Raw genomic sequence first — 23,358 nt, 5'->3', positions numbered from 1 at the left:
TAGAAACCTATTCTTAACGTGGGAGGATGGGCTTTTTTGTTAATTATTCTGAACTTTTACCTAACAATTTAATAAACAAGAGCTACCGTAAAAATTGAATTTAACTTGAAATTCATGTCTAAAAAAGCACGTTCCGTACTCTGCATAACGACTAAATTTATATATAAGGTACAAAGTTAAAATCTAGTGTTTTCTGTTTTGGGAGATTTTTTTTTTTTTTTTAAATCTCGGTTACGAAAAGTAAAAAATCTAGCGATTTTCTGGAGATTTTATGCCCCCCAATCTAGCGGGTTTTGAAAATCTCAGTTGGCAAGACTGCTGTGCACTCTCCAAATCAAGAAGCATTTATTGTGACGCATGCGCAGGGCAAGGTTTGTTTTTTTATACCTCTCTTCTTATTGCAAAAGTCGCTTCGTGTTTGTTTTTTTTGCAAAATAATCATGGCTTACAAAGGTGGACAAAAGGTTCAGAAAGTGATGGTACAACCCATTGTATCCTTTTACTGTTTAAAAATCTTTTTCTCAATTATTCTTTTTTCTCAATTATTCAAGTATGTGTGTTTTGAGTCTTTCTTGACCTAATGTTGTTCTAAATTTAACCATCGATCCACGTGCTTTTATTCTTTCTCGCGTTTTCAGTGTTTGATTTCATTGTTATTCATTTTATTATTCATTTTACTTTTTTAACTTGCGTTCACTAATTCCAATTTGACACTAGTGTAGTTTAGCATCTCTTTATTTTTTAATACAAATCTGCACATTTTAAAGTGAGTAAAACCTAGGTATGGGCAAAATGAATGCCGATGCTCAAAATTCATTTTGACCCCTCCCATTACTTAAAAATTCACCAAAAATCAGGAAATTAACCAATTTTAATGAAATTTTGATAAAATTTTACATTCAGCCCCGTCTCACGTTCGTATATAACAATATTATTTTTTTCCCGGTACTTCTAAACTGGTGTGTGCGTGGGTTTTGGGTTTGTATTACTGTACACATAGATTCGAAAAAGTTGTCAAAAAACAAATATATAACAAATGTTATCAAAGGCAAGATAAGTTACTTTTCTGCCAAACTGGATAATTTTTTAGTGTTTTAATGTAAAGTGTTTATTCGGCTCGAAAAACAGTGTTTACCGACGTATTGGAAAAATGCAAATGGCAGCCGTTAAACATGGTAAATTTGGGAAAACGAGTTTAAACAAAAAAAAGAATATACAAAATGCTGTTAGAAACTCCCTCAACATACATAGGCGGACATATATTCGTTGGGTTTCTAACAGTATTTTGTATAATTTGTCTGTTTGAATTTATTTTCCCAAACTTATTCAACAGCGAGCATGTCGCCATTTTTCGGTAAATTTTCAGATTAGGTCCACCTCCACAATTTTCTTTTAAATGACGACTTTATATAGGTTTTCGGGTAATCGTGAAGAAAGAGAGAGCCTGTTTCCTCCGTTTGACTATAGGTGGCGTTAATGTCTGTCCACCCAGTTACGGAAGCACAAAATGTATATAATGGCACCGTTGAAATAAAAATAAATGTTTAATTTTAAACATGTTTTGTTTGTTTGTTTGTTTGTTTTTTGCAAACATATTTAAGTTTGTTTTTGTTTTGTTTTTTCAAACATATTTACGTTTGTTTTTTTGTTGTTGTTTTTGCAAACATATTTAAGTTTTATTTTTCCAAACATTTACGTTTTGTTGCTAGTTTATTTTCAAACATTTACGTTTTTTTTTGTTTTTACGTTTTTTTTTGTTTTTTTTTTGCAGGCATAAACTAAATATTTTTGAAATATTTTTCTTTTAGAAAAGTTTGCTTATGCACTTATTGTACCACGCTATTTTTTTTTTTTTTTTTAATAGTAGTTTCAAGTAATATTCAGGTTTTACAATATCCCTTTTCAAATATATATATAAATACTCGCGGAAAAAGTAAAATAAGTCCAGAAAAATTAAGAAAAAAGAGGGTGGGGGTCAATAAAAAAAAAGATAAAAGAAAAAACGTTGACTTTTTTTTATTATAAGAACGTAAAAAATACTCGCGGAAAAACGGTTGTACCCATAAATATGTTTAAAAGAAAAATATAGCAAAAACATTTAATTTATGCTTGCAAAAAAAAAAAAAATTAAAATTAAAACAAAAATAACGTAAATGTTTGAAAATAAACCAGCAACAAAACGTAAATATTTGGAAAAATAAAACTTAAATATGTTTGCGAAAACAAAACAAAATAAAACTTAAATATGTTTGCAAAAAAAAAAAAAAAAAAAAAAAAACATGTTTAAAATTAAAATATAATAAAAACATTTATTTTTATTTCAACGGTGCCATTATATACATTTTGTGCTTCCGTAACTGGGTGGACAGACATTAACGCCACCTATAGGCAAACGGAGGAAACAGGCTCTCTCTTTCTTCATGATTACCGGTTTTCGACTATGCTGAATACGAATATCGCATTGATATTTTGCAGAAATAAGTAGTTATCGAGATATAAGAAGTTGTATTATGCATTGTGTTCTTCGGCGGCCATTTTTGTTACGCGCGAGCGCCATAAACAAATCTACTGAGACTGCCGCCTACCGGAAACACATTTCTGGAATTGCCCCCCCCCCCTACCGGAAAAATCCACTGTTCTGAAAGTAATAATCACCCCCCCCCCACCACCACCACCACAAAAAAAAATGGTGCCCGCAAAACTGGGGGGGAAAAAAACTAAAAAATTTTTTGAAAACAAATAAATTTAATGACTTTTAAGGGGGTTCTTTTTCTAGTTATGAAGTTCTACTTTTCTGAAACTGAGAATACCCCCCTCTCCCTGTTAAGTATGTGTTACTAAATATTTTCAGTTTCGCAAGAAAATAAAAATTAAAAAAAGATAAATAAATAAAAGGATTCAACTGGCAAGTAACAAAAAAATTTTGAGTTAAAACATTGAATTTTTATTAAAAAAAAAAATAACTTTTGTGTGTGTGTGTGTGTTTTTTTTTTTTTTTTTTTTTTTTTTCCGAATAAATAAATTTAAATGAAATATTGAGATTATAAATTCAATTAAAAAATGTTGGAATTAAAGCAACATTGGATTTTTATGAAAAAGAACGGGTTTGCATTACTGTACACATAGATCCAAAAAAGATTGGAGATTTGATTGTCAAACAAGTGGACGCGGCGCCACGATAATTCTCTCTGTCGCTCTCCCACTCTCTCTCTCTCTCTGTCTCTATCTATCTATCTACCAAGCAAGAACAACAGGAGAAATAAAAAAAAAACTAAAAAAAACGGACTGTTGCTTACACCAATGGTTGTTGTTTTGAATTCTTAAAAAGGGTTTATAATATAACATTTCTATCTCGATAAGGACTTGTGTCTGTAAATTTTCAGTGTGATTTTCATATTCAGCCTAGTTGAAAACACTCACCTTTAAAATTACTTTTATTGGTTTCGGGTATGCTGAAAACGAATATCACATGTAGATGATCGTTTCTCCATTCCTTGGGACCTGTCAGAGAGAGCGCTCACGAAATTCCGTTTGGAAATCATCTCAATGCTCGCTCCAAAAGAAATAAACACGCTTTGGCGCCACTGGGTACTGAAAAGCACTACAAACAAATGTATTTCTCCGCGACCAACAATCCACAAATTTCTCCTTGGCCTTCGGGTCAAGATCAAAGTGCTGCATTTCAATTTCTTGTTTTCTGTCAGTGGAGGAGAAATCTTTCACGACTGAGACAATTTTTATTTTTGTTCCTTTTCTCCACGTTAAAAAACGACCCTGGTGTCTAACTCTGCCCTGTGAGGAGGCATTGTAAATAGGAACAATCCACAAATTTCTTTAAAATTGTGACTTAATTGGATTTTCGACTATGCTGAAGACGAAAATCTCATTTACATTTTACAGAAAAAAGTAATTTGCGAGATAAAAAAAGACCTGTATTATAGAATTTCACATGGCCATGTTCACAAGAATATCTGACACGGCTTGTTTACAGTTACATCGCTTCATACAGAACACCACTAACACTTTTTCACATTTTCTTTTTATAAGAATTTCATTTTTTTTTTTTTTTGTTCACTCCAAAAAGTCGCAGGACATTTTTTGCACATAATTTATCATAAAAAGTTCATTTTTTTGCACATTTTATCATAAGAATTTCATTGTTTTTTTTTTTTTCTTTCATAAAAATAATGGCTGACAATGAGTTCTACCACAGAAACTTGTGACATGTGCTGTAACAAGTACTTTCTTACAATTTATGGGTTCATGTTACAAGAAAAGAGTAGAAATTTCCTCAGAGAACATGGTGTGTTACCAAAAAGTGTAACATGCCCTAAATGTAAGCAACCTTGTTCATACAGGGAGGATAAATGTTTAACCATTTCTTAAGTAACCTGTGGAATCACAAAACTGGAAAATCTTGACATCTCTAGCTGTTCCACTGTTGACTGGAGATCTTTCTGCTCTGAAGTTTTTGCGGTAACTGGCTGCAAAATCAAGACCCAATAGGAGGCCAAGATATTGAAGTTGAAATTGACAAAACCTTAATCGTGAGAAGCAAATACAACCGAGGTAGAACACTTAGTCAAATTTGGCTTTTTGGGGGATCGAAAGAAAGTCCAAAAAGAGTTTTGTCGTCGCTTTGACAGGCCCGAATGAACGAAGAAACGAGGAGACGCTTGGTTGGTTAATAAGAAAATTTGTTCTGCCAGGTTCAATTATCTACAGCGACTCCTGGAAAGCTTACAATAACCTCAGCCAGAATTATACGCACCAGATTGTTAATCATTCAAAAACTTTCGTCGATAAAGAAAACCCAAATATTCACACACAGAATATTGAACGCCTGTGGCGAGACCTAAAAGAGTGGGTGAAAAGGCCTGGCATTCGAGCACAATGAATCAGTACTTGGCTAGATACCTCTTTATCAGAAGTGAAAGTGATAAGTCGAAGATACTACACAAGTTTTTCAGTCACGCTTTACACATGGTTCAGAGAACCATGAGCAGTAAAGTAACGCATGGCACTTTTCAGTGTTGATTTTCGTTTAAATTATTTATTTGTTTGGAAAAAAAAAAAGTTCTATTTTATAAAAAAAATCCAATGTTGCTTTAATTCCAAAATTTTATTAAATTTATATTTTCAATATTTCATTTAAATTATTTGTTTGGGGGGGGGGGACACAAAACAGTTCAATTTCATAAAAATCCAATGTTGCTTTAATTCCAACATTTTCAATATTTCATTTAAATTATTTGTTGTGGGTGGGGGAACCTCGAAAAAAAAACACACACACACAAACAAAAGTTATTTTTTTTTATAAAAATTCAATGTTTTAACTCAAAAATTGTTGTTTATTACTTATTTGCCAGTTGAATCCTTTTATTTATTTATCTTTTTTTAATTTTTATTTTCTTGCGAAACTGAAATACTTAACAGGGAGAGGGGGGGTATTCTCAGTTTCAGAAAAGTAGAACTTCATAACTAGAAAAAGAATCCCCTTAAAAGTCATTAAATTTATTTGTTTTCAAAAAAATTTTTAGTCCCCCCCCCCCCAGTTATGCGGGCACCATTTTTTTTTTTTTTTTTTTGTGGTGGTGGTGGAGGGAATTATTACTTTCAGAACAGTGGATTTTTCCGGTACGTGGTAGGGGGGGGGAATTCCAGAAATGTGTTTCCGGTAGGCGGCAGTCTCAGTAGATTTCTTTATGGCGCGCGCAACAAAAATGGCCGCCGAAGAACACAATGCATAATACAACTTTTTATATCTCGAGAACTACTTATTTCTGCAAAATATCAATGCGATATTCGTATTCAGCATAGTCGAAAACCTATATAAAGTCGTCATTTAAAAGAAAATTGTGGAGGTGGACCTAATCTGAAAAAATACCCATTTTTCTTTTTAAAATATATTGATAAACACTATGATTTTCGAACCGATTACACGTTTTAAAGTGAATAAAACCTAGGTACGGGTAAAATGAATGCCGATGCTCAAAATTTTGTAAACATTTTGACCCCTCCCTTTACTTAATGGTCCTGGATATGATCTTAAACTATATCCAATGGTGAGGCCCCAGCTTGTGGGCTTTGGGGAGTGTGGAGCCACCCTTTAATTGCCATTGCTCCCAGGTCCACTCTGACCCAGAGTGGTAGTACCTGTTAGGGTCCCAACTATGGGTTAAATAGAAACTGACTTGAAAAAAAAAAAAAAAATTCTTCAAAATCACTGGATTTGGCATTAAATAACCTGTTGATATGCCGGAAAACAAAAACAACCAACCAACCCATTACATAAAAATTCACCAAAAATCAGGAAATTAACCAATTTTAATGAAATTTTGGTAAAATTTTACATTAAGGCCCATCTCACGTTCTATATCACACAATTTTTTTTTTTTTTTTTTTTTGTAGATTTCGGTGTGCTAAAAACGAATGCAAACCGTTTCCGTCACAAAAAAGTTTTCATGATATGAAGAAATTACTTTTTCGAAAAGTTGGTGATCACTTTTCCATGTAAATTTTACTTAAATGAGCACCCACTTTCTGGCCACTTGAAAGAGGGGGGGCTTTTTGAGTGTTTATTGGCTAAAAGGTTTTTCGATTTCTTTTGTTTTCATTTCTCAATAAAGACACAAGGAAATTAAAAAAAAATAAAGACAAATCGGTATTATTTTACTTTAAGGCTCGTCTACGTCTCACATTCTTATAGAAAAAAATGTTTTTGTAGTTTTTGAATATGGTAACCGTTTCCGTTGCAAATTTACCGTTTGTATGGTATTAACCCCTTAACTAGGTGTATCAGAAGCGGCCATTAAAAATGCTGTACATGAACTTGAATAAATCAACTTACTATCTTTCGAAGCTTATAACTACTTGAAAAATGTAATTCAAACCCTAATTTTTTTTTTTTCAATTAAAGGAACAAAGACCAAATTTAAAAAAGTTTAATAGCAAATTATGCAATATTTTTTTTTTTTTTTATATATATAATCGGTTTTCTTTAAAAGATTTAAAGAAAATCAACAAAATTTTACTTCGATTATAAAAAATATATATAAATTCCAAAAAATCACTTGCCTATAAAAAATTCTGTTTAATGGGTACTTCCATTGTTCATTGTTAAGAATTTATCTATATTTATACTTACTTATATTCCATGTCCTTTTTAAGTAAAATACTTTTTTAAACAAGGATTAAAAAAAAAACGCGAACTCAGATTTTTTCACTGTTCAAATAAAGGGAGACAAATCTGATTTTTTTTTTTTTTTTCGATTATCTTACGGTGACTTATAAACGGCACAATTAATATCTTTTCATTGCGTGCTGTTAACCAAAATTAGTATTTTTTGGCCTCTGTAGTTGAAAAAAAGCACACATTCACTTATAAGTTTTTGCCGTTAAACAAAAAAACCCAGTTGACCGATTTTTATTTTTTTATTTTATTTTTTTAATTCTCTTAATGAAATACACAAGTTTTTTATATTTTATTTCTACTTTATCAAGTGAATTTTTTTATTATTTAATAGCTAAAAAAAAAACAAAAAAACATTGAATGAAATAGAAAAAATTGTCGTCAGTGTCCGGTATTTACTTGACGATATAAGCATAGCATGAGCTTTCATTAAAAAAAAAAAAAAAAAAATCAACGTGTTTAAAAAAAAAAAAAACGGGTGCTAATGCACTTATTGATCCGCACTATTTTTTAAATAGTATTTTCAAGTTTAAAGTTTTATGATGTCTGTTTTTATTAAATTGTGAAGTTAAAGTGCAGAATAGCTACAAAACACCCTCCCTTCCCCATGTTAAGAATGGCTTTCGAAATAACTTTATTTCAGCACGGATCAATAAGTGCACTAGTACCAAAATAGGTTTTACACAGGTAAATTTCCAAAAAATACTTTTTTTTGTTTTTTGTTTTAAATTAGAGTATTTTATTTATTGATCTTTTATCTTCAATTTGTGCTATATAAAATTTTGGTGAATCAATTATATAAATTTTAAAAATAATGGGGGGGGGGTGAATTTAAAAAAAAAACATTATCTAAAATATTATATTCGGTTTATTGGAAAGAGCATAAAGTTTCACATTGACCCTGAAAATATCGTAAAAAATTGAACCAATAGAAAAATTTTGATAGATTTTTAAAGTTTAAAAATTGAAAAAAATTCACTCAATTCAATTGATTTCATACGTAAAAAATATAGCTGGTTGAAGGCGCACTGGCATTTTCTAAACACTAAATAAAAAATAATATTTCTATTATTTTTCAAACAACTTTAATAGTTTATTTTGGAAGTATATTCCATACAGAAAATAAACAACCCACTTTAAAAAGAGAAATTACGAGTTTTTTATATTTTATTCGCAGTTTTCTGTTAGGGGTGTCAAAAATTTCCTAACAATTCTGATACACATATCCCTTAACTAGGTGTATCAGAATTTTTGTCCAAAGTGTAAAACTTTTTTTTTTTTAATTGGAAGCCCATGTTCTGCTTATATTGTGTCCAGTTTGGATGCTGACGACAATTTTTTCTATTTTATTAAATGTTTTTTTTTTGTTTTTTTTTTTAAATTCACTCAATAAAGTAGAATTAAAATATATTAAATCAAAAATTTGTATTTCTTTGAAAAAAAAAAAAATTCCTCGACTTTTTTTAAGGCAAAATCTTATAAGTAAGATTTGACTATTTTTTTAAACTATGGGAACACATATTTTTTCATGCACAAGGCTAGATGGCTAACGCGAATGTGTGATTTTTACTTCATTCTGTCCATCAGTAGTTCTAAACAAGAACAAACCGGTACTTCTGGTGTTTCGATAACGTAAAAATCCTTACATATTGGCGCCTTTTTCAAATAGTCGTTTAAAAAATTCTTTTATTTAAAAAATAAATGGAATTTAAAATATAAATATGAATAAATTCTTAACAATGAAGAATGGAACTACACATTGAATAGTATTTTTATAGGTAAGTGATTTTTTTTTGGGGGGGGGGATTTATATCGATTTTTTTTTTTTTTTTTTATAATCAAAGTAAAATTTTGTTGATTTTCTTCAAATCTTTTTTAAAGAAAACCAATTTAAAAAAAACAAATATTGCATAATTTGCTATTAAACCTACCTGTTTTTTTTTTTGTTTTTTTTGAAAATTTGGTCTTTGCTCCTTTAATTGAAAAAAAGAATTAGGGTTTGAATTACATTTTTCAAGTAGTTATAAGCTTGTAAAGATAGATTGACTTATGCAATTTTTCTTTTTTCACGCATTAAGGTCGGTTTCTGACACTGCTACCACTTAACTCTGCGACTATTTTCCATTTCACAGCCCAGCCTTCATTTATTCTACGCGCGAGCATAAAAACGCTGTTAAATGTGCACTCGCATACCAAACTGCCTTGTCACAGTGTAGTAGTACTGGCAAAAATTCTTAATTCGATGAGAAACAAGTAGTTTTCCAAATATTAAACCATGTAATTCTACGGGTGGCCATTTTGTACACGCATGCACATGATCGAACACAGAAAAAATGCCCCCTCTCTCTGGTGTCCAGAAAGTGGGTGCTCATTTTAAGTTAAATTTACATGGAAAAGTGATTACCCACTTTTCGAAAAAGTAATTTCTTCATATCATGAAAACTATTTTTTTGCGATGGAAACGGTTTGCAGATTCATTTTTAGCACCGAAATCTACAAAAAAAAAATGTTTTGTTATATACGAACGTGAGACAGGCCTTAAAGTAAAATAATACCAAAATTTTTGTTTGTATTCCTGTACACAGATTCGAAAAAGTTGTCAAAAAAAAAGTTATCAAAGGCAGGATAAGTTACTTTTCTACTTAAGTGGAGATGTTTTTCATGTTTTTATTTAATGTAACATGTTTATTTATCTTGAAAAACATAGTGTTTGTTTACCGATGTATTGGAAAATTAAAAATGGTGCCCGACTTTGACACGGTAAGTTTGGGAAAAGGAATTAAAAAATTTTAAAAAAAGACAAAATACTGTTAAAAACCCACCGAATATGTTGTCAGCCCTATGTCACGGTAACATATATTGAGTGAGTTTCTAACAGTATTTTGTCTAATTTATTTTTTATTTTTAACTCCTTTTCCCAAACTTACCATGTCAAAGAGAGTTGGGCGCCATTTTGAATTTTCAAATACATCGGTAAAAACTGTTTTTCAAGCTGAATAAAAATGTTACATTAAATAAGAACACTAAAAAATTAAAAACATCTTGCCTTTGATAACATTTATTTGTTACATATTTGTTTTTTTACAACTTTTTCGAATCTGTGTACACCAGCTATTATTTTTGCTTTTTTATGAAAATAAAGTAGTAATCTTGAAGATTTTTCTTCCTTTTCTTTACAAAGCCATTTGGTGGAAGTGACGTACAACATTTTTAGCTATGGATGCCCAAAACTATGGAATGAACCTTTTTTCTTTTTTTTTTAACTGTTTTATTCTTTTTATCAAACAAAAATAGAACTTTTGTAATTTATATTATGGACTGCTTTCCGAACATCGAAATTTTGAAATTAAAGTTTGTTTTTTTGTTTTTTAAAAGAAAAAAAAAGTTTTCTTTTTTGAGATTTTTTTCTCCATTTATCACTTTCAAATTTTATTCAACAATAAAATAACCCAATTTACAATTAAAAAAAAAAATACAAAATTTATTTTTCGAAACGAGATTTTTTCTTTAAAGAAATTTTAAAATCTTATGTTAAGAAAGATCAATAAAGTCTATTTTTTATGCAAAAATATGTTAAAAAGTTCAAATAAACAAAGACAATTGGGGAATATTATGTATTGGATACGGGTTGTTTTTATGAGGTTTGATTAAATACATGAGAAATGTAAAAAAAAACTAATTTTTCGTTAAATATATTTAAAAATAATAATAAAATATCTAAAGTCAATGTTTTATGTAAGTAAAAGTTCAAATAAAGTTTAACATGTAATTGATAGAAAAACATTTTTTTTTGTTTTTTTTTAAGTAAGACTAACTTTAATTTCAAAATTTCGATATCGACGTTTACCTAACTTTTATAATAAAAGTTAGGTAAATGTTCATAAACATATTAGTTGGGGGGAAAAAACAGTTCATGAATCTAAAAAAAGAAAAAAGGTTCATTCTATACGGTTTTGGTCATCCGTAGTTAAAAATGTCGGACGTCACTTCCGCCAAATGGCTTTGTAAACAAAGGAAGACGAATTTTCAATATAACCAATAAAGCATCGTAAATTATAACAATTTTTAAAAAATTAATTGTTACAGGAACATTACGAAAAAGGCCCTAAAATCCCTATTAATGAATTCGATATAACTCAAAGAAAAATGAATTTCTCGAACTACCGATATTAAATAAGTATCGTTTATTTAATATTTTCATTAAAAAATAATAGCAAAAATATATATTTTTTTTTTTTTTTAAATTACAGATTTCGCATCATTTTTATATGCAAGATTTTAATAATTTCCTTGCTTGCATGAATATGAAACTTTTGGCGTATCATAATTTTTATATAATCTCAAACAATAATTAAAAAAAAATAATTTAATAACAGGAACATAAAAAATAATTAAATTAAAAAATGAGAAAAATTGATACAAACGCTCAGAATAGGAATGTATGGAGGCACGTTTGATTTAAAAAATAAAAAAATCCCACCCCTACCTCCTCTTAATATCAATTTCATTTTGAAACAGCATTTTTCGATTGGCTGTAATTTTGGGCTTCTGTATAATCATGTTTACAAACCTTTATTTGTTGCATTTTGGCAAACGGCAGAATTACTTGCTTTTGGGGGGGGGGCTAATTAAACTATTTTTTGTACAAGGTGTTTTTTTTTGTTTTGTTTTTTTATTTAATTCAATATCTTGATTTATTATTTTATTATTCATAAACTTTGGAATTTTTTAACGTTGGGTCCACCTCCACAAATGTTAAGAACGGCTTTCAGATTACCCCCCCACACACACACCAACCTCCCCATGTTAAGAATGGGTTTCGGAATAAACACTGGTGGGTGGGTGGGTGGAGGGGTATTTGCCAAATTTAACTGATATTCGTTGTCACCCACAAATACTATTAAAAAAGGACGTTCAATGTCTGTTGCAGAGAAGTAGATTTATTTATCGCACTGAAATTTTTTGAAAATCAATAAAAGTATTTACTTTAAAGAAAATTGTGGAGGTGGACCTAAATGTAAATATTTACATTTAGGTCCACCTCCTTTACTAAATATTTACCAAAAAGTAAAAGTGAGAAATTATCAATAAATGATTTAGTTATTTTTCTTTTCATTAAGAGTTAAACCAATGTAAGTAAATAAATTACAAATATTTGTAAAAGTGAGAAATTATCAATAAATGGTTTCGTTACTCAGCGTTGGCAGTGCAGACGTTAGCCTTTTCTAAGCGTTGGCTGTGCAGGCGTTACCCTTTTCTAAGCGTTGGCTGTGCAGGCGTTAGCCTTTTCTAAGCGTTGGCTGTGCAGGCGTTAGCCTTTTCTAAGCGTTGGCTGTGCAGGCGTTAGCCTTTTCTAAGGGAGTGCCTATTAAATAAATATGCTGGTCGCCATGGAACTCGATGCCCAAGGAGTGCCCAAGTAAAATTCAATTATGATTTTTTTACGAAAAAGATAAGGGGGACCTAGTTTGAAAGCCGATTTATCATAATTTTTTTGTAGTTTTCCGACTACTTTTTGATTGTACTTGAAAGATTAGAGACTAAAGTTAATTCCTAAAGGAAAAAAATATTTGTACATGTGAAATAAAGTTATGAAAAATGTTTTCACGGCGAATTAACCAATTCAGCTAAATTTTGAAGTTAAATTCATTGTAAAAATTCTTTAAAGGATAAATATTAGTTTTCTGGGTCTATTTCAAAGTTAATTAGTAAAGTCCCAAGATATTGAATTAATAAAAAAAAAAAAAAAGCACCTTGTTTGTACAAAAAAATAGCTTAATTAGCGCCCTCAAAAGCAAGTAATTCTGCTGTTCGCCAAAATGCAACAAATGAAGATTTGTAAACCTGTTTATACAGAAGCCCAAAATTGCAGCCAATCGAAACGCTGTTTCAAAATGAAGTCATGATATTAAAAGGTGGTAGGGTACCAGTTCCTTCTTTCCCCCACCCAACCCCGCATCCGTACATTCCTATCCTTAACGTTTGTATCATTGTTTAATTTATTTTTTATGTTTCTGTTTTTAAATTAAATTGTTTTTAGTGTTCAATATTATATAAAAATTATGTTACGTCGAAAGTTTCACATTTCTGCGAGCAAGGAAATTATTAAAATCTTGCATATAAAAATTATGCGAAATCTGTAATTTAAAAAAAGTAGAATTATTTTTGCTTTTTTTGTAAAAATATTAAATGCTTAATTTAATGGTAATATCGGTAGTTCGAGAAATTCATTTTTCTTTGCGTGATATCGAATTAATTAATATGGATTTTAGGGGCTTTTTTGTAATGTTCTTGTAAAAATTAAATAATTTAAAAAAAAAATTTTACAATTTATGATGCTTTATTTTCATAAAAAAGCAAAAATAAATTCTTGCGTTTTCTTTGTTTTTTTGGGGTTTTTTTACTACATAAAACTATAACTTTAATAAAGGTATTTTTTTGTTTAAACAAAATAATACATTTCCACTAAGATTTAAATAAAAATAATGGGTTCATTATATTCTGTGACATTATTTTATAAATACTGAAAATTTCATTAAAATTGGTTAATTTCCTGATTTTTGGTTAATTTTTAAGTAAAGGGGGGGGTCCAAATGTTTATACATTTTGAGTATCAACATTCATTTTGCATTTATACCTAATAACTTTATTATTTAGAACTAGCAGGACCTGTGGAAATTCCACAGTGAACTCTTTCATATGTAATATATCAATGTTGACATGCTGTAGATATTCAACACAAGTAGACACCCTGATATTATTGTACCTCTTTTGTAAAAACTGCAAAAGTATTTATCTAAGCCCAATCATAAATACGCTTAAATATATTTTCATTTATGCAGATTTTATTTGTATGTGTATAATATATATGTCAATGAAGTGATTTCAAAAATAAAAGATATATAAATATATTCATATGACTTGGGTGCATCAGCTTGAATCTAAACAGAAATCAAAACTTATAAACTTCAGTTCCTTCAGCTATGATCAAAACCAAAACTTATGAAGAATTCTTAAAATTATTACAAGAAATGGAAGGTCATAACAATTAAACCACAGTTACTCTGAAGAAAAAAGTGTAAGCGTGACACAAAATAACACGTGTTATTGTATTAATATAAAGATGAAAAACAAATGATTGCGCCCTTGTGCAAACAAACCTGGGCACCAGTAAAAACAAGAGGTCTTAATATCAGGAAAATGTGTCTGCCCAAATTTTAAATGTGCTATTCATTTTCAGTAGACACAAAAGCCTATAAAGTCATGAGTTAGAGATTAAAAATTGACAAAGAAAAGATATAGTAAAATTTTAATTTAACTTGAAAATAATCAAATAATTAGTTCAAGTTCGTTTTACTATATCTTCATCAATTTTATGCAAAAAAGTTACCATAGTATTTGTTTCTCTTCAGTATTGACTTTAAATATAATAAATATCCATTTATTTACTTTTATGCATGTATTTCTTTTTACACATAAATGCCTAAGTTCCACTATGCTTTGCCTTTGTAGATTACAAAAAGGCTTTCAACTCTATAGTTTGATGCACTGTTCAGAGAACCAAGGAGTTGACTCTACTTACATCATCTTGCTGACAGTCGATATTCCAAACCAAAATTTTATTTTCATTATATCTAAAAATTAAAATTAATTAGGTGATATAGATTTTTGTAAACCATAAACAAAAGTACCAAATTTATTTTGGTAGCTCAGTTAGCCATCAAGTTATGATCATTTAAAGTTTGTTGAAAATTTGCTATCATGGTCCAGAAGCCAAATTTCATAGTATATAACTAATAAGTGAAAAATCCTTATAAATGTAATGTCATCTTGTGATAAATGAAAATTAATACTAATGAAAGCAATAATTATTAGATGAAACCAACCTAAACACTAGGCAAAATCCCACTACCAATGGGGAAAAAAAGTGCAAATATGACACGGAAATACAACTTTGATTGTTCATATCAATTTCATTTCAATAGCTAATGTATTGAATCTTCTTAGTATGATTCATAACACATTAGAGATCAAGATAATTTTTTCTTTTAATCATAAATTGCTAAAACCACTCAATTGTGGACCATATAAAAGCAGTTGAACAGACAATTTTGTAAAAAGGGTTTTAAAAAAATGAGTCAAAAGTATGTTACTGAAATTGCTGTAAAAATGTAACCATTGGAGGTAGAAGCTTAAAACTTTGCAACTTTACTAATTTTTGGGTGAGGAATTTAAAAAAATGTTTGCCTTGTTTTTAATAAAACTTTTTGCCACAGAAATATTTTTACTTTGGGGAATTTAAACCAACCAGGGTTGCGGAGTTGGAAGGAGTCAGAGGTTTTAGTTGGAGTCGGATTTCTAAGAGTCAGAATTTTTTATCTGACTCCGACTCCCAATAAATTTATTTTTTTTACATGGTTTTCCTTTTTAGTTTTACCAGTTTTATATTTTCACCCCAAACAAGGCACATTGCCACTTTGATGTAGGAGGATACTATCAGAGACCTAAGTTGCAGGAGTACTATGTAGGGAGTTTAGCAGCAAGATGTCTGTTCACATTACACTTGAACTTCTGCATGTATGTACAATTGGAAACAGGAGCCTGGAAGAGAATTCCAAAGTCTAGCAGTTTTGGGGAAGAAGCTATACGAGTAGAAAGCTTTCTTACATCTAGGGATCTCGACTGTGTAGGGTTGGGACTTTGCTGTTAGTCGGGGATATTTTCATTGAGGGGGTACAATAGCTTGTGGTTCGTCTGAGCATCCACCATTAAAATACTTGTAAAACAGGCAGAGGGATGCCCATTTCGTTGATGAGACTGAAGCTTAGATGATAGTTCAGGACCTATCAGGTTGGCGACTCTTTTGATCCCTGTCCAGGAGCGAGAGACTAGTAGCAGATGCACCAAATGTGACAGCAGTACTTGATACATGGGCGAATGTAGAAGTACAGGATACTTTCTAGCACGGTAGAGAGAGCTCGCAGCAGCCTTGGCAATGATCTCGATGTATCTATTCTAACTCATGTTCTCTGTAAACGTTAAGCCGAGGCGTTTGAACGAGGTACTTTCAGGTAATGTATCTTTAGCTATTGGTGGTTGGTAAGGTTTCATGTAATTAATAAAGGAAACAAACTTTGTCTTGCAGCTTGAAAGTTTACCATACATTTTTGACCCCATTCCACTACAGACTGAAGTTCTTCCTCTAGGGTTTCCACCATTACGTTAGATATGTGCTCATTAGTTTTCCCCACATGCCTGCTATAGAGTGTGCTGCAGTTGGCAAATATATCCATGTCAGAGATAATTTTATCAGGTAAGTCATTTAAGAATATCAGAAATAATAAAGGACCAAGGATCGACCTGAGGTACACCCGCATTTATATCATATTGTTTGGATGTAAGCCCATCGAGGACAACCTGGATTCTTCTCTCATTTAAGGATTTAATTAAAACATTCATCCAGTAATACCATAGGATTTTATTTTCATGAGAAGTCCATCGTGCCATACCCTGTCAAAAGCCTTAAAAATATCTAGGTCTACATCCCACCTCTCCTCTGCCTTATCCAGTGCTTGGTATAAACGTTCAGAGATTACAGTAAGAATATCTGCAGTAGAACGGCTTGCCTAAATCCATATTGATGGTCAAACAGAAGTTTAGTAGCTGTAAAGTGGTGGACTAGAGCTTGATTAATTAAAGACTCAAATATTTTGGTGAAAAGGCTAATTGGTCAATAATTTAATGGGTCAGTTCTTTTGCTAGAGATTTTGTAAACTGATACCACAGAAGCAGTTTTTCAGCTGTCAGGAAAGCAAGATTCGTTAAGACATTTGTAAAAGAGTTTAGAGAGAACTGAAGCAACCTCAGTGGAGCATTTATTTAATAGCATAGCCGGGATGAGATCAGGTCCACATGCTTTTGATGTGTCTAGGTTTTTTTATGATATCATGTACTTGAGAAGGGGTAATTTTCAGATCATCTAGTGTGGTTTCTGTCTGCAGAGGAAAATCGGGGAGGAAATGGTTTGCTGGGTCCAAGCTAGAGTTTGACTGACAAGTCAAACACGTTAGCTTTCTCAGTTGCTGTGCAAACAACCTCGTGATTGTTGGATAGTAGGGATATTGTTGATTGCCGATTATTTACTACTCTATTGTAGATTTTCCTAATTTCTGCGCTTCAATGAGTTTTCTGATGGTTTCAGTATATTCACTCTTAGCTGTCGCTTCTTTTTTCTTACAGTTACTTCTAGTTTCTATATACGTTTTTCTGTTTGTACAGGACTTAATCTGAATAAATATATGGTATGCATGTTGCCTCTGAGCAATGGCAGCTGTGCAAGTAGAAGTAAACCATTGGGGAGAGTGGGGTTTGCTATGGAACTTCTGTGTAGGAATATGTACTTCAATTGCTGCTTTGAACCATTCAGTAGTCTCATTTGCGCACTATTCTGCAAGAAAAGAAAAGATATTTCCTCATAGTACGTCTCTGATGTGATCTCGAATGGCATCCCAGTCAGTCTTATTGTAGTACCTTGTTGTTGTGAGCAATGACTCTTCAACTTGGGGTTGAGAGTTTAAAGTAATGTCTATAATTATCACAACATGATCAGCATTCCCGAGTGGGTAATGAGCATTTGGTACACAATCAGTAGGAACTGTTGTCAGAAATAGATCAAGAAATGAGGCTTACTGGTCCTGACGATCTGGGAATGTTACTGTCTGTGTCAAGGAATGGGATATAGCAAAGATATGGATGACGCTACCAGCTGTGTCAGTGTAATTAGAGAAGCCAAGCCAATTTCTGTGTTGGGCAGTAAAGTCACCAAGTACATGTATTTGGGCGCTAGTGTCAAGGGAGAGTGCTACATCTATGCTGTCATTGACATGATTGATCCTGAGTTGGTGGAGAGCGATAAAATGCAGGTAGCTAACGCTATGTTGTAAAGTTAGTTTAAAACACATGAACACCTGGTTACCTGATTCTAGTTTAGATTTCCTAGACATGGGAGAGTGTTATGAATATAGATTTCAAGTCCGTGCATGTGCCAGTCAGTCCTTACAACAAAATGGAAGATCACCAGACATGTTAAAGATGTTAGAGGGGATGGAAGAGTGCAATTTAGTTTAACTTAGTGCTAAGATATCCGGGGAGTTTGCTAGAAGTTAGTTCTTGGAAATTTGTAAATGCAAGCCTCAAGGGAGTGGGTGAATTATTTGAGTGAGTGTCTCATTTGAATGTTTATTTTGGATTGAGCGTTCATTTAATTTTATTTTGTAGTTTCAGATCTAGGGTGATGTACACCATCATGCAACTTCAACTGCAACTGTCAAACCGGTATGCTAAAATCTGTCCGACAGGAGTGGCCCAATCCAATCATGTTAGCATATATCATAAACAAGCACCCCCAAGTATAGGGAAAGGGAATAAGGCAAATGTGGGGGATGGCATTCATTGCCCTAGTCAGGACACAAGGCTAGGCACTGGGCGTCTCTGAGTCCTCTGCTCCTGCCTAGAGGGAGTATGAAGCCGGCGATAGGCAGAGCCTATCAACTCCTTAAGCAGCTTAGGTTTGCAAACTGGTGATTTGATCAAGTCACCAGCTCTAGGGGGTTGTCGTCCAGGATTGAGGAGGCCACCCATCCCCCGTTTTGTGCCAAGACGTGTGAGGTCAGTGGCACAGGCTTACAAATCGTTTTCCCTCTCCCAGATGGATGACCTGACCAGATCTATGGGCGCATCTGCACCGAGAGGGTTTTCTTCTCGCCTGGTTTCAAAGCCAGGTATTTCTATGCTCCGGCATGGATAGTTAGTATTAATAGAGTTAGTATGAAAAAATTTATACTCCTCAAAAATGGAGTGTGGATTTAAGGTTAATATCTACTATGGTTAAGAAAAGATCAAATATGCTTTGATCTTTAGTGACTAATTGGAAAATTATAGTATAAAGATTAGGGTGCATTTTGAAATGTGCTTTAGGTGTTAGTTTTCATGTAAAAATAATCACCAGTACTTAATCCCATCTAAGTGGAAGAAAGATATAGTTGCTAGTTTATATAGATCACTTTTACTCTGGGCACAAACTGTAGCTAATAGGTATCTATTTTATAGATATTATATAGGGTATAAATATAGGTTAAGCTAATGCATGCCTTAGCAATAGAAATTTATAGATGTTTAGTATTTATCGACTTTGAAAAGGTCAACCTACTAAAGTTTAGGACCAGATGTTACCCCCCCCCCTCCCAAGGTACATGCAAAGTATGAGATTTTCTATTAGCTTGGGGAGAAGAGCAATTGGTTTTTTGTCCAGTTGGAACAGAGGAGATGATATAACTTACAAGAATACAGCATTAATATACAATATAGATATACAGGAATTTGGGGAGAATTTAGGAGTATAAGGATTTTTAATGTTTATCATGCAAAACAGACAGGCAGGCGTCTTGGAGGCAAAATATTATCCCTTTAAAGCAGACATTTAGAAATAACATTTGTGCCGGTTATTTTTAATATACATCAGTAACAATACACATGTGGCCAGGATAGGCCTTATATTTAAACATTACACTTAGTCATAGAATGAGAAATTATGATTTCCAAAAAGAGGAAGCAATATAAGTAAATAAGAGCAGGAAAACAGAGTTGGTGAATAAGCAATAACTGAATTGCTTCCTTGCTTCCTAAGCAGTGGTTTGTACAATTTAGTTTTTGTATGGTCTTCCTTTTATTTTTGGAGATATCATTTTGTACTGTACTGTAATGCTTCTACTTCAAGATATTTCGATCTATCGGATCACTTCAAATCCTGTCTGGTTGACTATTTTCGTTTTGGTGGTGATGTCACACAGAATCAATGAAAGTTCTGTCTTTGAGTGGGAACACTGTGGATTACATTGGATAACAATTGGATTGTAAAAGGGAAGAGAAATGGATGCCTCCCCTAGGTTATGAAGTTTATTTTGTACTTTGTCATGGTAGGATAAGTGTTTGTGGCAACAGTATTCCATCTTTGGATGTACCTGGCTCTTACATAGGCAGAGAATTGCATCAGTAGTTAGATATGTACTAGGGTGTTAGGACCCCATCATTTTTTCAGCAGCCTTGGCAACGGATTTGGTGTACGTGTTCCATTTCGGATCAGGAGTAAAGATCAAACCCAGAAGCTTGTCAAAGGAGACTTATTGGGCTGTACTGAGAGATGACCGATCACCTGAATTCTTTAATACAGGGCATACTGATGAGGTTTTCAAGGGTGTTGGGAAGCAATTCTCTTTAAAATAAGGGTTAAGCAGCTTTGTAAGTATGGGAACGAGTTCTAGTTGAATCTTTTTCAGCATTATAATTGGAATGTTATCAAGGCCAGTTGCTTTACTGGAATCAAGGTTTTTGATTAGCTTGGCAACATTATGTACAGATATTTGTATGTCACATAGCATGTTTCCTGATAAAAGAGGAAAAACGGTGAGAGGGGGGGGTTAACGGCCTTGGTCATATTGGGTATAATTAGTTGTAAAGTTCTTGGCACAGTCTGATGCTGACGAGATTAACTCAAGTCCATTGATGATGGTTGGGATAGAACACATGCTTCTGTTCAGGACCCTGTTTGCTATTTGGCAAAACTGTTGGGAACCAAGCCACTGCTCAGCAACTTTAGACTTAACAGACTGAGCATACAACTCACATTCTTTATTACTCTTTTAGCGATAGCTGGCAGTCCTAGAATGAGCTCTAGTCTCAGTACAGCTTCATGTTTTTCCTTTGATCCTTTTTCCATAAAGCAATATTATCTTTTAAAAAATTTCTCTGTATAATGTGTCTTTACTCCCCTCCTGGTGAGAAGCATTTTGCTTCGAAATGCCATGACCTAAAGAGGTTTCCCTATCCTGAAATATTGTAGTCCCTTTTGAACTGATAGCATAATAAAATTTAATTGTAAATTTTTTTTATTCCTTTGTTACCTTAACTTATATCTATAAAATTAGTTCATATTTTTAAATGTATTTATAGTGTATTTTTAACCACATTTTTAAACTCCCATTCTTATCTGAATTCATTTTAAATGGTGAGTCTTCCCATGTTATACAATAGAATACGATAAAACTTTGTAAGGGGGGCTTGCATTAAAAAAAAGCTTTAAATCTGTTTAAATTTTAACCATCCCTTAGTCTGCCTTTAAATAGATATTACTAAAATATTAATTTATTTTATTGTATTATTTTATTCCATTTCTATTTCGTATATCTTGTCAGATAATCCATCTAAGAGAAAGAAAACTCTGATAATATAAACTGGAAGAAGGAGGCTTCCTTGGTCATGGTTGCCAACCTTCCTAGAGCTGGTGCCTCGAACAAATTCCTGGTTTGCAAACTCTTCCTATCGGCGGCTTTCACACTTTGTTTATTAACCAGGCCAGAGGTACAATGCCAGAGACTCACCAGAGCTACCCTGTGCTTGGCCCTGTTTCCTGACTAGAACATTGAACGCTGTTCCCCTATTCCCTATTTTTAATTTCTCTCTTTCTCTCAGAAATTGAGAAAATTGGGTTTGCTTGCATGCCACTTGTGCCCACTAGACTTGTTTGGGCCGTTCTTGTCTGAGAGATTGAGGGTAACTGATTGACAGTTTGTCTGGCTGTTTCCAACTGACAGTACAGGAGTCCTAACTTTTTGGTAACACTTATACGGCTGCTCTGTTATCAGTTGTATAATATCCTGCTCTAAGCAAGTCTGACGACCTAGTCCACAAACTCCAAAATTCCATCATGACAAATTTCAATAAAAAATACACAATTAAACCCGGATCTGAAACTTCCAACGTAGACCCCCACTACCATGTCTCCTTCTCCAACATCAGGGGTCTATGTTCTAACCTTCCAGAGGTTGAAGCCCAATTACAGGAGACTAAACCAGACCTTTTATTTTTAAGCGAAACTGGAATTGGACAGACTATTTCCCTAAATGAGTTTGTAATTAAAGGATACTCTAACCTAACTTCCAAATCTGACCCCTAAGATCGCCATGGGCATGGAATATGTGCCTATATAAAAGATGGCTTTCCATGTGGTAGGGACATCTCCAGAGAAGATCCTAACTTACCCTATATGTGCTTCCGAGTAGCACTAGCTCACACTACGGCATTTATATTTACTCTCTATCGCCCCCATAACAGCGGAGTTAATATCTTTAAAAGCATATCTGAGAAAATTGACCAAGTTCTATCAGCAAATCCTTCAGCTAACATTCACGTATGTGGAGACTTCAATGTTCACAATGTGAAATGGTTGACCCACTCAAACAAGACCGATGATGAGGAGAGGTTCTGTCATGATTTCTCCATTGCTTATGACCTCACTCAGATTGTTCAGGAACCCACCCGTGTGCCCGACAATGACGGCCAGTATGCAAGTCTCCTAGACCTTTTTCTCACAACTTGCCCTGAACTATATTCAGTTTCCGTTCTGTCTCCTCTTGGATCTTCCGACCACTCAGTTGTATCAATTAAGATAAAAATGAAATGTAATAAGTCCTCAGACGTACCTCTCCATCGTACAGTATATCGATACACTATGGCTGACTGGGATAGTTTCCGTACATTTATATCGGATCTTCCTCTGCGTTCCATGTTTAAAAAGGATGTGTCGTCTATAGTATCAGACCTGACAGAATGGTTAATTATAGGTATAGACAATTTCATACCCTCGAAAAAGTTCCAGCAAAAACCTAACAGCCAGCCATGGTTTTCTCCAGAATGTGCTGCTGCTATTGTGCACAGAAATCACTTTTTCCACTGCTTCCAACGTAATAGATGTATGGAAACTAAAGCCGCTTTCAGGACTGCCAGCAACCATTGTAAGAAAGTAATAAAGAACGCAAGAGAGTTGTATGCTCAGTCCGTCAAGTCCAAAGTAGCTGAGCAGCGGCTTGGTTCCCACCAATTTTGGCAAATTGCAAACAGAATCCTGAACAGAAGCATGTGCTCTATCCCAACTATCATCAATGGATCTGAGTTAATCTCGTCAGCATCAGACAAAGCCAAACTCTTTGTCAAGAACTTTGCAGCCAATTCTATCCTTTGCGACCAAGGCCGCCAACCCCCAATTTTTCCTCCTGTATCAGAAAACACACTATATGATATACAAATATCTGTGCATGATGTTGCCAAGCTAA

The 23,358-nt window shown here is 32.8% G+C and overlaps 1 protein-coding gene across 1 annotated transcript in view; it reads left to right on the top strand.

Moving 5' to 3' along the window:
* The first annotated feature begins 334 nt into the window (after positions 1 to 334).
* Positions 335 to 23,358, top strand: part of LOC145247887 (small nuclear ribonucleoprotein E-like) — a 46,755-nt gene continuing 23,731 nt past the window's right edge. The window contains exon 1 of the mRNA XM_080109497.1: positions 335 to 491. Within this exon, the coding sequence (XP_079965623.1) occupies positions 441 to 491 (51 nt within the window). The 5' untranslated portion in view covers positions 335 to 440. The remainder of the gene's footprint in view (positions 492 to 23,358) is intronic.

Source organism: Euprymna scolopes, chromosome 26, assembly GCF_053919585.1.
Source record: "Euprymna scolopes isolate OS-2025 chromosome 26, ASM5391958v1, whole genome shotgun sequence".
Lineage (NCBI taxonomy): Eukaryota > Metazoa > Mollusca > Cephalopoda > Sepiida > Sepiolidae > Euprymna > Euprymna scolopes.
The sequence above is the reverse complement of the archived record's forward strand: the minus strand, read 5'-3'. Positions and strand labels throughout refer to the sequence as shown.